The sequence below is a fragment of the Sphaeramia orbicularis genome, chromosome 22 (assembly GCF_902148855.1).
Source record: "Sphaeramia orbicularis chromosome 22, fSphaOr1.1, whole genome shotgun sequence".
Lineage (NCBI taxonomy): Eukaryota > Metazoa > Chordata > Actinopteri > Kurtiformes > Apogonidae > Sphaeramia > Sphaeramia orbicularis.
In genome coordinates this window covers 35328489-35344605 of record NC_043978.1, presented here as the reverse complement: position 1 = coordinate 35344605, position 16117 = coordinate 35328489, and the positions used below count along the sequence as shown (strand labels likewise).

Sequence of the window (16117 nt, the reverse complement as noted above, 5' to 3'; positions counted from 1 at the left end):
CAGTTAGTAATTTTTTGTCTTTGTTTAATAGCTATATCAGATAAAGATGCCATAATGTATTAAATATAATTTTTAAATGTCTCCCTTTGTTTTTATGTATTTTATTTTTTATTAACATACAGTTTCATTTTGTTTGTCTACATATCTACAGTATGATCCATGAATTAAATGCATCCCTGCAGAAAAAAATTATATAAATGTATGCCAGTGGCGCAGAAAGGGTCCCCTGGGGCCCCAAGCAAAAAAAAAAAAAAAAAGTATACATATACATATATATATATATATATATATATATATATATATATATATATATATATATATATATATATATATACACACACACACAAACACACACACACACACATATACATACATACAGGTGGGGGAGGGGGGCAATTTGGACACAGGGGGCCCCTTCAGAGAATTTGAGACAGCTAGTTGTTACTGCACCTTCTCACTGCCGCTGTGTAGTGAACATATTCTTTACACTGTTTGTGTCAAGTCTGTTGGTCCTTTGGGGCCCCTGCTGGCTTAGGGGCCCCAAGCAGCTTCCTGCCTTGCCTAATGGCAAGCTGCACCACTGAATGTATCAATGGAGAAACAAAATACATGATGGGGATGACAGAGCTGCAGTTTTTCTGTTAGGTAATTCATCATCTTTAAAGACGATCTTCGGCTGTCGTCGTAGTCGGAATGGACTTTGTTTATCTTGGACGTACCTCAGGTACGTTCAGCGTGGCAGAAGTGAAAAGTATTACAGTTTAACGAAAAGGAAATTATTATTGTTTTACTCATCGAAATAGACCACTCATAACTATCCATAAATGACAATATGTTTGGAGAAAAAAATAATATTAGAGGGTTCTAAGTTGTGAGACATGTTTACAAATGTGCAAATTGATAAACAGATGAATGAGTGGTTGAATTCAGTTTAAGGTTCATAGTCTGTGTCATAGTCTCTGAAAATAGGTCAAAACCTCTGGAGATGTCTGGACATATCCAACTTTTTCCAACTCTTTTATTTTAATTCATAGGCATGTTACCCCAGTAGATGGCGCTGTAGTTTCAAATTACATTAAAAAATATTTCTTTCTTTCTTTCTTTCTTGCTTGCTTGCTTGCTTGCTTGCTTTCTTGCTTTCTTGCTTGCTTGGTTTCTTGCTTTTGAAGTCACTATCAGGCCAAACACCTAATTAACATACCCCTCATTACAAAAATGTTACATAGTTTCCTAGGTACTAGATGAATGCAGTACATTTCTATCTGTCTCAGTAATGAGTGGATGTTACTATATAACTAAACCAGGGGTTATTCTGAGTTCAGGTGTATTTACCTTCCACTTTTCTCCTGCTATTAGTGTTAACAGGGGTCTTGTAATCAACAGGTTGAACCTGTTTCTATGTGCTGTGACCTCTGTTACACTGAAACTCTCCACCCCAAAATAATAGACTAGTTCCACTAGTTTGTGTTGAAAGGAGAAAATATCAAATACATCCTCCAGACTTCACTCAACATATTTAACCCATTATTATGCACTCATTGAAATACTAAATTTCAGCCTTAGTGTGTTATTGGACATCATGCTCTACCTCATGTCAGTTGGCATAACAGTCTCCCTCCTCTTGCCATATAAAATATCAGAGCAGCACTTGCTAAAAAGTAAACACATGCAATAAAACAACTGTTATAAGGTCATAAACTGACAAAAATCCCTCATATTCCCTTTTTACAGCATCAAAATTCATATAAAATTTTTCTGAATCACTGTATAGTGTTATAAAAACCCACATTCTTCTTGACCTCACTGAGGCACAGAATTGACTCCATATTTTAATGTTTGCAGAAATGACCAAAAATAGTCACTTGCCCGATAAAGGGTTAACATAAGTCACATTTCTTGATCATCTCTTTTATTCTTGTAATTTTTACTGATTAAGTTAAAATACTTGATATTAGATGTAGTACTTTACCCAGATTCCCTTTATCACTCTCCTAATCAAACTTAATAACACCACATAGTTGGACATTTATTGATGCATTGGAGGATCCTGTATTTTGATATATTTGCCTCAAGTACAAAGAGCAGAGGAGCTCTGGCTTCCAGGGTGTGTGAGTGACATGTTCTTTACACAGCACAACTCTACATCACCCAGGGGAGGCCTGTGGCAGAGCTGCAGCCCCAGAGCAGTGTGCTTTGGGCAGTGCAGCTGGAGTCAGGTGAGGGATGGTTGTCAGGTGAGCGCCACACTGGGCCAAACCTCAGTCTCACTGTGCGGCATTTGTGCATTGCAGCTGGCCAAAGACAGACTGTGAGCCCTGGCTGTCAACATCTGCTCCAGAGACTGTACCATCTGCCCAGGGCCCAGGGGGAGCATCTCTACTGTCTCAGACCAGCTGCAGAGCCACATACATGGACCTGAGCAGTCCTGCGGAGGCAGAGAACATGGCCAAGGCACAGTCAGACCCGCTGAGTGTTGGAACATTTGTCTCACACATTTAACTGTGTTTTATCTGTGGGGCGTGATCACAGTGAGATTTAGTCTGTTGCTTGATATTTGTTTACATCTCAAGGCAGGGTTTAGTGGAGAAGGTAGTCTGATGATTAATCCGTGGCTCCTTAAATAAATATTTTCTTACATGTTTAATCTCATTTTCTAAAAGAAAGGCTACAAAATCCTAGTGGAAATCCCCATAAAAATGTAAGAATTTGCCATGAATAGAGCTTATGTAACAGAGTATCAATTTGTAAGTGAAAAAGAAAGGCTAAATTTTACAGAAAAAGATGACAACACTGCTATTGTTAAGACATTTTATTTCATCAGTTTGAAAGAAACAAGTAAAAACAGTGTACAAAGTTTATATTATTTGTTTACTAAAGCTGGTGTCCTCAGTCTCAGGAATACGGCAGGGCAGGTACAAAAAAAGTTGGAATAAAAAATAAAAGTATAAAATGAATTTCCCTATTCTCAGAAGGTGACAGCAAAGGTGAATGTGCATAGGAATAAGTAACAATCAGATTCAAAAACTGGACAAAGGCTTGCAAACAATTGAAGTAAAACAATACAATAAAAACCATTACATTCAATAACGTATGATGCACTTTTGAAAAATGATTATCTGTCATCTCAAAAACACTGAAGGGTTTTGGAAACCTATGAGTATAATAGTACACTTTAAAAATATGAGTTTCAGTTCCCAAGAGCCTTGGTTCAGCCTCAGCCATCTGTAAAAATGGGGGAATCATTTAAAAAGCACTTGTTTTATTTGTATCCACAACATTTAAATTTACATTATAAAAGAAGCTAATTTAGTCTTCACCAACCATAAGTACAAATAAGAGTCCAAATACAATCATTTTGGGGCAGAAAAGTGCATATCATTGGCACAGTAAAAGTCATTTTAGTCAATGCTGGTTTCATAAATAACTCAGAAGCTCATGAAGGGACACAAGTCCCCTAAAGCAAAAAAAAAAAAAAAAAAATTAAAATAATAATAATAATCCAAAGATAACTCTTTGTGTACTTTCCCCTGAAGCCCAGTTTGTTTACAAAGTATTCCTAAAGATGTGTATTATGTTAAAGTGACCTCATTGAGGCTGCAGTGAATGCATTGGGTGGAAAACGCCCAATACTGTACATGGAGGAAAAACCCAGAGGAGAAAAAGGTTTCTGACAGGCCACTGAGGAGTCTGATCAGAAGGAAACCCGGAGATGTTTGCAGGACAGCATCAAGATAGGAAGGCATCAGGAAATATAAGCACTTACTTCAGGGGTGGGGGGAATGGGGGAAAAGGGGGTCTCTTAGTGACTCTGATGTGCAAACAGTTACAAATGAAATCCATTGTAAGCCAGCTTTTACCCTTAATGATTAATCACTCTGTATTCTTTGCATGTCTGCCTTTCCTCACATCAGACTGTATTGCACAATTGATTCATTAGACTCATCATGGTGTGGCGTGATAATTTAACAGACAGATTGGTGTCAGATTTGCATCAGGGTTGAAGGAAAGTATTAAAACATCCTCTCCAAAAATGGCATTTCAGCCTTCGGAGAATCAGCAATTTGTTACAACAAGTAAGTATGCAGAAACACTGACTTTATTTGATACGGTACATTCACTTTTGAAGCCAAAAAGCCTTGTAGACCTGGTCTGAATAGTAACTCAATTGTTCAAAGACGAAACCTATCACCCACTCAATAAACACACTCTCTGCTCAAATTATGTTTTAGTCCGCTGTATGCCTACTTTATTTCTGAAATGCTTGATTCATATTTTACTATATTTCTCTTACAGAATGGCCCTTTGCAAAATTCATAGAAGTGGCCTAATTTGTGCAGAACTACATTTTCCCATTCATCATATTGTTTGGGTACCTGCTCACTATACAGCGTAAAAACCAGGAAATGCAGAGTAGTGTTAACTCTGTGGTCAGTCTTAGAAAGCCTCACAGAACGACCACAGTTATCTTTGTTATGTCTTGTATTTCCTCCTTCCTGTTTAACACCACTTGCAGATGGGAACATTACATCCACCAACGGCATCTGCAGACAATGCTGGGAGGACGGGGCGGCGGCCCCAGTCTTTAGAGAGTGCAGTCGGATGGGGAGAGGGGAGATGGTGGGACCAGAGGAATGTATGTGAGCTGTTTAGGCCGTCCCACTGGCAGAGTAGGAGAAATGGGGAAAGTGAGGTCTTCGTTCACTGTCGAACGACTCCATACTGTCATCTGGAAAAGGAAAATATGGAGATAAATTCATATGACTCAGGGAGACACAGTGTTGTACAAAATATTTCTTGAATTTGCTTCTTATAATTTCCATCTTTTTTCAAGTCTTTAAAGTTGGTAGAAAGTAAATTTGCTGAATAAAGTACATTATAAATACTGTACTCTCTGAAAGCACACATCTTAAACTGCTCTTCAAAGTACAGTGTACTAGTGTGTTTTAATGACACTGGTTCTCCAGGAGAGGGCAGGCTGCTCTCAGGGGAGCTGGATATGCCTTTATTTACTCTTATTAAATAAGCTTGCCAAGTTTAACTTTCCAGTCTCTGCCAAGGAACACTTTACGAAAATCAGTACGGCAGGAAACTATACTTCAGAATAAATAATGTGCACAGTTTCAGATTTGATTCATGAGAAGTGCTCATGGATCTGAAATCCTTATTGATGAAAAAGAAACTTAAGGAGATAATTACTTCATCATTTTGGTACCTTCATGTGTGAAAACAAAAGCATATTTTTCAGTGGTTTCTGAAAGAATAATCTTGAACATGTGCTATCGACTCGAGTGAAATGAAAGTTTAATGTTTAATTTCTTATGTTATATTAAATGTCAGGAAATATACTCAGATTTCAGTGCAGTCCACAATGATTATCAGCCTTAATGTCATATTAAAGGACTAGTCTAATGACCTGATTTAATGTTATGTGACATAAAAACGGTCATATTAAGCTGATTATTCAGGTCTGTTTAATATGGTGCTACCTTGTCCTGGTGGTGTAATAGTGATGGTCTGTGCCGTGAACTCCTCGTCAAAATATCGCGTGTCTGTCTCCGAGGTAACTTGGGGCTTAAAGGGTGGGACCAGCTGTTAGAGGAGCAAAAACACACAAACATATCAACAGATCAGCGCCGTTAGTCTGGTTGGTAACAGTTGTTGGCTCTCACTTCTAGTTGACTTTAAGTGATGGAAGTTTATTGATCCCTGGAGACGCCCTTTTGATGTACATCATGAAGGAGAACATAAACATTTTCAAACTGACCTTTTTCTCATAAACATCTTGCCATTCAATTCCAGCAAAGAACTTATGCTGCATGATTTCCTTGGCGTCATCAGGCCCTCCACCTAACCTGAAAGCACAAAATAGTCAATCAGGATGTGTGGGAATAAGATTATCAGAGAAAAACTGCGCCCCTTATATTCACCAGCTTTACAAGAACCAATAATGGTACTTCCACTTTTCTGATAATTTTATCAGAAGAGTCTCATCTTCAGCATCTTTCAGACACATTTGGAACATGTTGTAATGAACCCTATTATGATTCTTCAAGGTTAATATTTGTAAATCGAGGATGGCAGCAGAGGCACCTCACCTCTGCATTGGGTCTTTCTTGAGAAGGCCGGAGAGCAGTGAACGAGCCTCGGGACCAAGTGTACGAGGGAAGCGGATGTCTTCCATGAGGATAAGCTCAAACAGCTTCTCGTGGTCCTGGTTGTAGAAAGGCAGTCTTCCACACATCATCTCATACATCACCACCCCTAGACCCCACCAATCCACTGCACGGCCATAATCGTTGTCTTCTAGCACCTAATGAATGAGAAAAGTAAATGTTTATGTTATGTCAGATATACATTACACAGATACACATACTTTGGTATCTTCATTTTGTGGCTTAATACAATTGTTTACACATCTGAAGACAGTACCTCCTTAGGTTGAACAAACCTAAAAGCAACTGGGTTGCCCCCCCACCCCCACCAAAATCACCTGCTCTTCCCCCGGTGTGGGTTTTTGAGGCAGCCCCAGCCAACACTGACTCACATCTCACATTAGGAGCATGGATAGAATTTCTCTTGGAGCCCTGCATATTTAATCACCACAGGGCCATACACACAAACATACAGATCAACAAGCAGAGGTATGGGTCGCTTAAATAAGCAAATGTGTAGCAACACAGACTGGGGTCTTACAAACAAACAAACAAACCGTTAAATTTTTACTCATCTATAATCACAGTGAGGGAAATATTTATTCTTATTAGTTTCATGGAATCTTTTCTCGACATTTCTAAATGAGACAAACTCCTTCACTGTTGTGCTTACTGAACAGCATAACCTGTTGCATGACTAATGTGCTGCTGAGCAGAGTTGTTCCACAGTCTCAGGGGACATGTACTGGATTTTACCTCGCCAGGCGGATGTTGAAGGTGAAATCAAGACAAGGAGAACAGTTTGTTCTCTTAAACCTGAAGCAGCGTCATGCTAGGCAATTCAGGCCTAATAATAGAACCTAAGGTAAAAAGACGTGGGCAGATTAATAGAATTAGATATGGACACAGCAGCGCACAAGCCAAGAGACGGTCCTGGAAAACGGATGGACGGATGTGTCCGTAAAAGGAACAAAACTACTGTGTGTGTGTGTGCACACAGCCGCGCATGTGTCTGTGGGCATGCTGCCTGGTGCTGCGGTGAGTGGCGAGCATCAAGGAGGAGGACTGAGAGGGCAGGGGGAGTAACGTGAAGCCGGTGTGGGGCTAGGATTACTGGGCCGTCTCTATTTCCAGCGCTGCTGTCGTGTGATTCACACCGTGCGACAGCTGGGCCCGCAGCTGCCCCATATATGTAGAAGAGCACCACAGCTGTGAAGCTGCCAGGAGCGCAGGAGCCAAGCTCATCCCTCATATACGTAACCAGGACTGCCTGCCTGCCTGCCTGCCTGCTCGGGCCCCAGCCCCAAACTAATACTGTTACACTGCCCCAAAGGAGCACAGATAGGGGGAGGAGGGAGGAAGCAGAGGGAGGATAAAAGGCACAAACACTTGCTGCTGCTCTGGAGCTCTACTCTGTGTACTGCACTTTTGTTGCTCACAAAGTTCTGCACCGACAGCCATTAATCTTCCAAGCTTGTGAATCCAGATCAGTTTCAGTACCTAGATTAAACCTGTCCGCATTTTTCTTTGTAGATATTCCCTAAAAGCCAATTCCCTCAGCCAATAATGGTTTTCTTCTTGTAACTACTTAATAAAAGTGACAAAGTGAATTTGTCCCATTCCTTACTCCAGAGACAAACTGGTCAGGCTTTGCAGATTTTGTCTCTCCTCCCTCTCCCTCCCCCCTGTGCTGGGTGGAATATTCCCAGACGTTACAGCATTCCTGTGCAGCACACACAACAAGGTCATTGTTTACTGCAGAACAACCTGTAACACTGCCTGGCCCGCACTCCATAGAGACGCTCGCCAGCGACCCTGTTGCCATGGTAATGCCCCCTGATGTCTCCCTGCTCTCTGCTGCCGAGGCAAGAGCTGTCACAGCCTGTGTTGCTCTGTGGAGGAGAATGGGCTAAGAATGGACAGGTGGACTCTGAGGAATTTAAAACAATGTTTAGGAAAGTATGGAAAATAAACAGTTTCATGTTTGTCCAGGTGTGGAGGAGTAAATAGTCACACATTACACCAAGCCAGGCGTTTGCCTCGATAGTCTGGTGCTGATGGCTAGAAGGAAGTTTGGTTTGAGTGATGAAAAGGACAGGTATGTGCTCCTGAAAGGCAGCCTGGAGGACTGTGTACTCACACCTGCTCAGCTCTGCCCAGGTCATGTGGCTGGCTGTTTCTCCCCTGATGCCACAAAACAGCTGTAACCAACGTGATCTCTTTTTTCTCCAGGGGCGGAAGCTCACGTTTCCTGATGTCCTGCACGCCAATCACCCCTCCCCCATCCACTAAACAGAAAATTCCAAATGATGGCTAAAAAAAACGATACAGCAACTGTGTCAACACGGACACCATCTCCCGGAAAGCATTTTTACGGCAACAGGCGAGGGGCTAGCGCAAACACTCGGACTTACTCACACACCGACCCACAATGCAATATCATGTTACACAGCCCACTTCAACACTTGTCATACCTGCACGCAATAGGGAGTTGCCACACCCCTCCCCATACGGCAAATATGAGAGCAGAATGCCCTGCCCTGGGCACACAGCACACTCATTAACTCACAGACTTCAGATGGAGATTAGAAAGGCATTTTGGGACAGCTGCCCTTTCTTCCACATGCTTCTCATCCACCGAGGTCCGACAATACACGCTACATTTTTGTTTGGCATCTACTTCTGTCACGCGTGATGGAACTGGTATTCATTATTGGGGTTTATATTGTGTTTAGGTTTGTTAAGGTCAGAGCTCTCAGAACAACCATCTCAAAACCCACAAACTGAGTAGGCCTGCAGATGCTTGAAAACAAATATTGACTTTTGTCACTAAATATGGGCTCATTTCAATTAATGAGTCACTGCGGTGGTTACCTCAGGTGCTAGGTATTCCGGTGTCCCACAGAAAGTTTTCATTGTAGCACCATCTTTGATGCCCTCTTTGCACAGGCCAAAGTCTGTGATCTTTATGTGTCCGTCTTTGTCCAGCATGAGGTTTTCCAGCTGACGGTGAGAAAGAAAGGATCGGTGTTACACATAACAGGTATTTATTGTATAGAGCCAAGCATTGCAGGAACCAAAGGGACAATTCAGTGTTAAAAACATTTCTGAAAGTGTGTTTTATAGTAAGTGCCTGCATTCATCAATTCCTTTTGTGTGTATATAAGCATTTCAGTATTGCATCCTGCCTTATCATTTTAATTTCTTATTATTCATTGTAACTACGTTTTTATTGTTCTGGTCAGCATGGAGTAGGCCTACACAATACAAGGAAAATCTGCAATTTGCAAATCCATTGTTCAATACTGTGATGACCATATGACTCTCGATTTAAAAAAAAAAAAAAAGTTTGACATGTTTGACACGGTACCCATTTTTGAAACATGGCATCTCTTGAATCTAAAGTGATTCCAAATAACAGAAGTAATGTTACTTTTTTTACTCTCAACCCCAGCAGTCCCCACCAAACTGATACCAATTTATCTGACAATAGGTGATGCCTAGCTAGGGCTTCATCTAATTGGCCAAATGGTGTGAATATACATGGCCCAGTGCTCTGTCACCCATCAGGTGAAGCATTCACATGCTGAATATAAATGCATGATGCATGTAAATAAATTGATTTTTCCTTTTGCTTCTGGAGATTCAGGTACTCGTTTGCAATGCTAGAATTGCATTTTGTCATATCACAATGAAAATTAAGATCTGATTTATTACTTTCAAACAGAGATATTCATAGTAACTGGCAGCATAAATGCTTTCACTTCTTTAGAATAAACAGATGCAAACATTAAAACTAACGTTTCTTTCAAACAAAATGGCCTTCATCACATCCTTCCTTTTTTATTTTCTTGTGTTCAGTGTTTGTTTTCTCACCAAGACCAGGACGTGTATCATGACTTGTCATGACTTGTCGTTCCACAGTCTTTTAATATCAGTGTGTCCTCCTCCCTCTGTGTGTGTCTCTCTCAGTTAAAGTCACCTGGCAGCTGTAGCTCACACGTGGCCAGCATCGCCTGGCCAGAGTCAGCACATCCTCCAATCCTGCTACCCTGGCATTTTCAGGAGAACCCTAGCAGGCTGGGAGCCCGCCTCATAAACCCAGGGGAGAACGGGAGGAAAGAAGGGAGAGAGGGAGCGAGTGCTGTGCTGACCTGGCTGGTATAGTTTTATCAGCTGGAAGTAGTAGGGCTACAGATGCCCAGTGCAACACTGATAACCCCCCACAGCCCTCTCAAAACTAAACATGTCCACAGCATCTATCTCTAGACTAATCTGTGCTTGTTCAGAGGTTTTTAAATTTGAATCTTGGAAGGTGATGATTATTTTATCTGTTAAGAAATAGTACTTACTACCCGCATACTAATTCCCTCAATTGCGTATAGATATCAGAACCTAGGGATGCTGTACGCACACTAAAACAGGAACCAGTGTGATCTGTTCAAATACAACTTGTTCTTATTTCTGTCTAGCTGCAGTAAGTGTATGGACAGAGCCTCCCTCCAGCTGCAGTGAGGTCTGGACACTGATCTGGGGGAGGCAGATCAATAAGCCCTGGCCACTGGCACTGCTCTGGATGGAGGCAAACCCTATTTATATCCTGCCAGGGGAGAAATGAAGTGAAAGGGGGGTGGGGGCACCTACCTTCAGATCTCGATAGACTACGTTCCTTTCAGCATGCAGGTAGTCCAGTGCTGACACTATCTCTGCACCATAGAACCGGGCCCGCTCCTCTGAGAATACCCTGTCCCTTGACAGATGGAAGAAAAGCTAAAGACATATAGGCAAGATTGACAGAGAGACGGGAGGGGATAATTTAAGAGACGGCTGGTTAGTCTGGGAAAGGCTGGAACAGTTTCACTTTTTGATTTCAGAAGTACTCGGATGCAGATTTACTAACAATTAAACAGGTTTACCTCACCACCGTTTGCATACTCCATTACAAAGCACAAACGGTCATGTGTCTGGAAGGAGTATTTCAGGCCCTGCAGACAGAGAACAAGAGTGCTCAAAACAGAACTGTGTCACTTGTTCGGAAAAGTCAAGAGGAAGCTAGTATTTACATAGCTGATTTCACATTAAACATTACAATACAAATTGCTGCATCATCCCTTCAATGACATTTTATAGATAACATGTTTACTGAGTGGAGAATTAGGAGAACTACAGCATAGTGTATCCAATGTGCTGAGGCTTTGTATGGCTAACACTGGTCCCATTCAGTGCACAGAGGACATCACACTATGTGTTACCACCACCCTGCACTTCAACCTAACATTTTGAAGTAGCTTTTCAATACAACCCACCTACAACTCACATAGAAAGGGTTGACTGGTAAAAATGGACATCTGTGTTCCTAATAAAGGCTTGGCTCTACTGCAGCTTTTGTAAACAGCTCTTTAGGACATTCCTAGTGGAAATGCCCCATTTTTGTGAATGGAAGCTGCTGTGGTGGATTGAAGAGGCTCCCGAGGATCTCTGTGAGTTAAAATAAGGTTTGGTTTAGGTATATGAAGGGGCTCCTTACTGTCAAGAACGGATGCTTTGAATTCTGGAGGACTCTGTTCTCTGTGAGTGTGTGTGCCACTTCATCCTGAAAAAAAAAAGCCACAAAGAAGAATGTTTGTGCAACTCTCCCAATGCCTAACCATTTAGGTATCAGTCATTGCACCACTGCCCTCCCCCAGAGTGTTTTATTCCCTTTACTTGAACATTGGCAACCACTTACTTTTGCTACGATCACCTCCTTCTTGAGGATCTTCATGGCGTAGTAGCGTCCTGTGGCCTTCTCCTTTACCAAGATAACTTTGCCAAAAGTGCCTTTTCCCAGGAGTTTGAGGTATTCAAAGTCATGCATAGTCTGGGGAGCCAGAGCAGAGAAAGTGGCATTTGGTTACAAACAGAAGCATTAACAAACTCATGCTCTAACTAGCCAGGGAACACAATCCCACTGACAACAACACAGAAGCATTTAAGGCACTATTTCACCCACCGTGCAATTTCCAGTCCTGTAATGGTTTGGCCTATATGTGGTTGTGTCTCAGTTAACCTCTGAACCTGGTGCTAAAGAGAAAGTTGGAAATGGTTGTGTAGAAGACATCCAATCCGGTGCCCTTGGACCTTTATGTCATGACACATGTGGGGGTTGTGAAACTCAAAGGACATGCTATCTGGTGCTAAGCCACCCACGGCTGATGTTGGAAAAGTAAAAAGTAGCTGCAGAGAGGCAAAGGAAGGTGGGCCAAGATGGTCCAAGTGCAAATAAGGTAAGGTTGATTTGAGGAAAGGAGTTCAAAGTAGGACACACCAAGGAGGACAGGAAAGGGGAGTAAAAGGTGCTCAAGTACAAAATCAGTATTAATTGTATAGCCATTTGGCAGAATACAACACATAAAACTACTATTACATGTAGAGTATTATAGTTATCTTTTTACTACACTGCTCTGTTCAGCTCAGATACTGTGTGAATCATTCTCTCACCCTTGTTGTGAAGCTGGAACTGAAAATGTGACTGTGCCCTCTGACTTGCCTTCTGTGATTCCCTCAATCTAAGATATATAGATGGTAATAAAACTAAAATACTACAACAAGAAAAGAGTTTCTGAAGAGTTTATCAACATTGGCTTTGTCACAGTCATTAGGAAAGCAGAAAAGGGGCCTCAAAGGGGAGATGGTCAGTAATGAAATTAACAAACCAAAGAAGAGACTGTCAAGAGACAATGTTGTCACTGTGGACGAATGAGCAAGTAATATGTTTGAGTATGTCATGTTTGAAATTGTTCATTTGCCTGTTAGTTGTGACTGGTGTAACAAAATAACATTACTTGTGAGTGTCATTCGTATTTACTGACATTATCTTGCTATCCATCAGTGACTTTCTGACACCCAATTCTTGACTCACAGGTTTGTTTGTTATGTGGATTATGCAGCAATGTACCACATTCAACACTAGACTACAGAGGAGTTATTAAAAATTGTACTTCATGGTAGAGCATGATGTCATTTTAGAACTTTAGGTTGATGGGGGAACCCAAAATTTTGTTTTGGGTCTGGTTGAGCGGAAAAAGTTTGAGAGCCCGTCATCTGTGTAAATGTTCACTAATAGGGAAGGAGACCGAGACAGGCCAAGGTGGGGACAATAAGGAAAGTATAAATGGACCCTACCACTTTGTGTCTGGGTTTGGTCAGATAGACCTCCATGTCCATGGGGTCCGGGGAGGAGTCCATCATCTCCTCCTCTTGTTTCTGCAGGCCCACAGCCACTGTCTGGATGGCTTTAGTCCATTCTTCCCTGAGGGGGGCACAGGCAGCAAAAAGATTACATCAGCCCATTTACCACCATGCAAGCCCAGCAGCCCAATCACGTAATTGTCTTCTTATCAACAGGAAGGCAATTTCAAGTGTGAGTTCTGCCAATAGCCAGTGGACCTTGTGCAAGTGCATAACAATGATTAAATGTGTATGTTTGCTAAACTGCTAAACTGCTCTCAAGCAACAGGGGCAAAATCTCCTCATGTAAATGATTTGTGTTTTACTGCTCTGTGAGCTGAGAGGGGTGTGCTTCTTGCTTGCCTCTCCTCGGGGGTCTCCACATGGAAGGTGCGCTCGATGACAGTGGTCCACTGCAGGCAGCGGATGATAAATGTGTTGGGCTTAGGCCGTTCCGTCTTCATCAGCTGGCACTCTGACCACAGCCAGGGAGGGAGGGAGGCGGAGAGAAGGGCCAGTGTGTAAGGGAGCAGAGGGGAGAAACAGACCCACAGTTATAGCCATTTATCTTTATCGCCACCCTAACAGACACTGTCGGCCAATTTGGAAAAGAACAGGTGCATTCTGGTGAAGGAAAATGGCTCTGACCCTTAACTTGTCAACTCCTTAAAACTTAACAATTGCTTCTATGAGTTTTGAAAATTGTTTAAAATCTGTCATAAAAAATTACAACTCCTGAATGAAGGGAAAAAAAGCAACTTGACTCATTAATTTAATATCTGTATAATATTACAAGCATTCCAATTTCCAAATGTTATCACCAGGCTTTTTCCTATTTCCTTCTATTGTCACACTTTCGCAGCAAATAATTGCTCTGTAAGCAGTTTGCAAAACAATAACTCACAACAGTCTAATAACTGAATGTAAAAAGCCTTGATTTCCATCTGCACCTCCTTCACATTAACATCTGTTCCCAAATGAAACATGTCAGCAAATATGTCAAAATGTGACACAAAATGGCCTCTGTCTGATAGATGGAGGACAGGGGAGTGGACCACCACTGAGATCCAACATGGTTCCATCAGGGTGAATATGTAATCCAGCTGCAGAAGCCCCGTCAGCAGCGACACACCATGTGTCCTCTGCAGTGGGGTCACAGTGGTGACAAAAACCAAAGCCACTGCTGATGGAGATAGAGCCTCCGAGCAGCGCCCAGATAAATACTTGAAATCAGGCGGCTAATAGCCACGATAACTCAAGAGTGTCGGGGAGGAAACATTTTGTTAAACAAACAGTATGCTCTCTAATTGCTATGTTCAGTCATCTGCACAGCTTATCACAGCAACTTTCTGTGATGTGAAGATGGAGTGAGCTGAGCTGCTCTGGGCATTTTTTTCCTTATTTTCTGTCATAGGATTATTATAGAGAGCTGAGGAAAACACACAGAGAAGAGAGACGCCAACTAATGTATTAATGTCAGGAGCCAAACATCTTACATCCACGTTCAAAGGCATAGCTTGCTTTGCCTTGGAGCAGATCTCCTATTGATAGAAACTTTCAGTGATGCTGCTGAGACTGTACTACAGCCAATTTACTAATGTTTCTATTCATAATCATTTAAGAATACAATGATAAAGGGAAACTAATAATTGAGACGATTCATTTGCATACTTTACTTTTATTTGGGCATGTTTTCCGGAATATTTTTTAGCTGAAAGTACTTACTTTTCAGGCTGGTTAGAGAGGTGAGCTGGAAAACATGCAACACATTACTGCTGTCTTCTTCTTTTTACTTACAATTTAACAAACAAAATTAGGGTAAAACATGGTACCAAGAAAACAGAGGGGAAAGATATGTTGGTGTTTCTGAAGCAGATACTCACGTGCTACAGAGAAGTTATTTAAGGGGGTTTCCAGCTGGTCAACATCTTGCGGCCTCTCTTTGTAGCCAATGAATGTACCATCACTCTTCAGGAGAAAATACCTCGGCCTCCAGGTTTTGATGTATTCCCCTGACGAAAGACAGAGATTAGAAACGATGGTTGAATTATAGAGAAAAAAAATTTTAAACCATGGGGATGTATACAAGGGGTGTCAGCCCACAAACCTTGTATGAACTTCCACCGCTCCCACACTCTCAAATGCTGACCAATGCACAATCATTTTGTTCACATTGTGGTATCATGATTAATGACAAAACAGCGTCGTCCTTTCTCTTTCTATTTTAATTCCCGGTGGTACAACACTTTTCATGATTACTATGCTGTTCACCGGTGCTACCTAAAATGACCATCTTGTAACTGTCTTTCTTTTAGTGTAGGTCAGCTGCAGGACAAATGGCCATTTTACTAAAAGTCAGGACCCTTTCCCCCACCCCGTCTGTCCTCTTTTTCCAGCTGTCTTTGCATTATAGACTCTCTGAGAATGTTTAAACTGTCTATAACCACACCCAAACCTTCACCTATTCTCTACAGCTGAATCTTACATAAATAAATGTTATCAGGAGTGGAAGACAAATATTTAAAAAGTAAAGTAGGCTGATAACTTTTCCACTTTGATATCACTGATTTAAACCAGCATCATGTTTGCCAAATCCTCAATCCAATTTTCAAATAAAACTTTCCACTGTGCCCATCTTCTAGACAACACCCATAACCTCAAGTCATGCATGTCCATCCCATTCACTTAGACACACTTGCATCACACAAATGAATTTCTCGTAGGGAGACAAAACTCAATTTATTCCGGTGATGCTT

At 41.6% G+C, this 16117-nt stretch overlaps 1 protein-coding gene across 2 annotated transcripts in view; it reads right to left on the bottom strand.

The window, feature by feature from the left end:
• Positions 1–2794: 2794 nt before the first annotated feature.
• The window catches only part of akt1 (v-akt murine thymoma viral oncogene homolog 1), a 34702-nt gene continuing 21379 nt past the window's right edge, over positions 2795–16117 (bottom strand). For both annotated transcript variants that reach the window (XM_030127223.1, XM_030127222.1), the window contains exons 3-14: positions 15245–15373; positions 13725–13836; positions 13317–13443; positions 11881–12012; positions 11680–11745; positions 11069–11137; positions 10797–10922; positions 9027–9155; positions 6096–6310; positions 5765–5852; positions 5487–5589; positions 2795–4726 (exon numbers count right to left, since the gene is read on the bottom strand). In XM_030127223.1, the coding sequence (XP_029983083.1) occupies positions 4647–4726; positions 5487–5589; positions 5765–5852; positions 6096–6310; positions 9027–9155; positions 10797–10922; positions 11069–11137; positions 11680–11745; positions 11881–12012; positions 13317–13443; positions 13725–13836; positions 15245–15373 (1376 nt within the window). In that variant the 3' untranslated portion in view covers positions 2795–4646. The remainder of the gene's footprint in view (positions 4727–5486; positions 5590–5764; positions 5853–6095; positions 6311–9026; positions 9156–10796; positions 10923–11068; positions 11138–11679; positions 11746–11880; positions 12013–13316; positions 13444–13724; positions 13837–15244; positions 15374–16117) is intronic.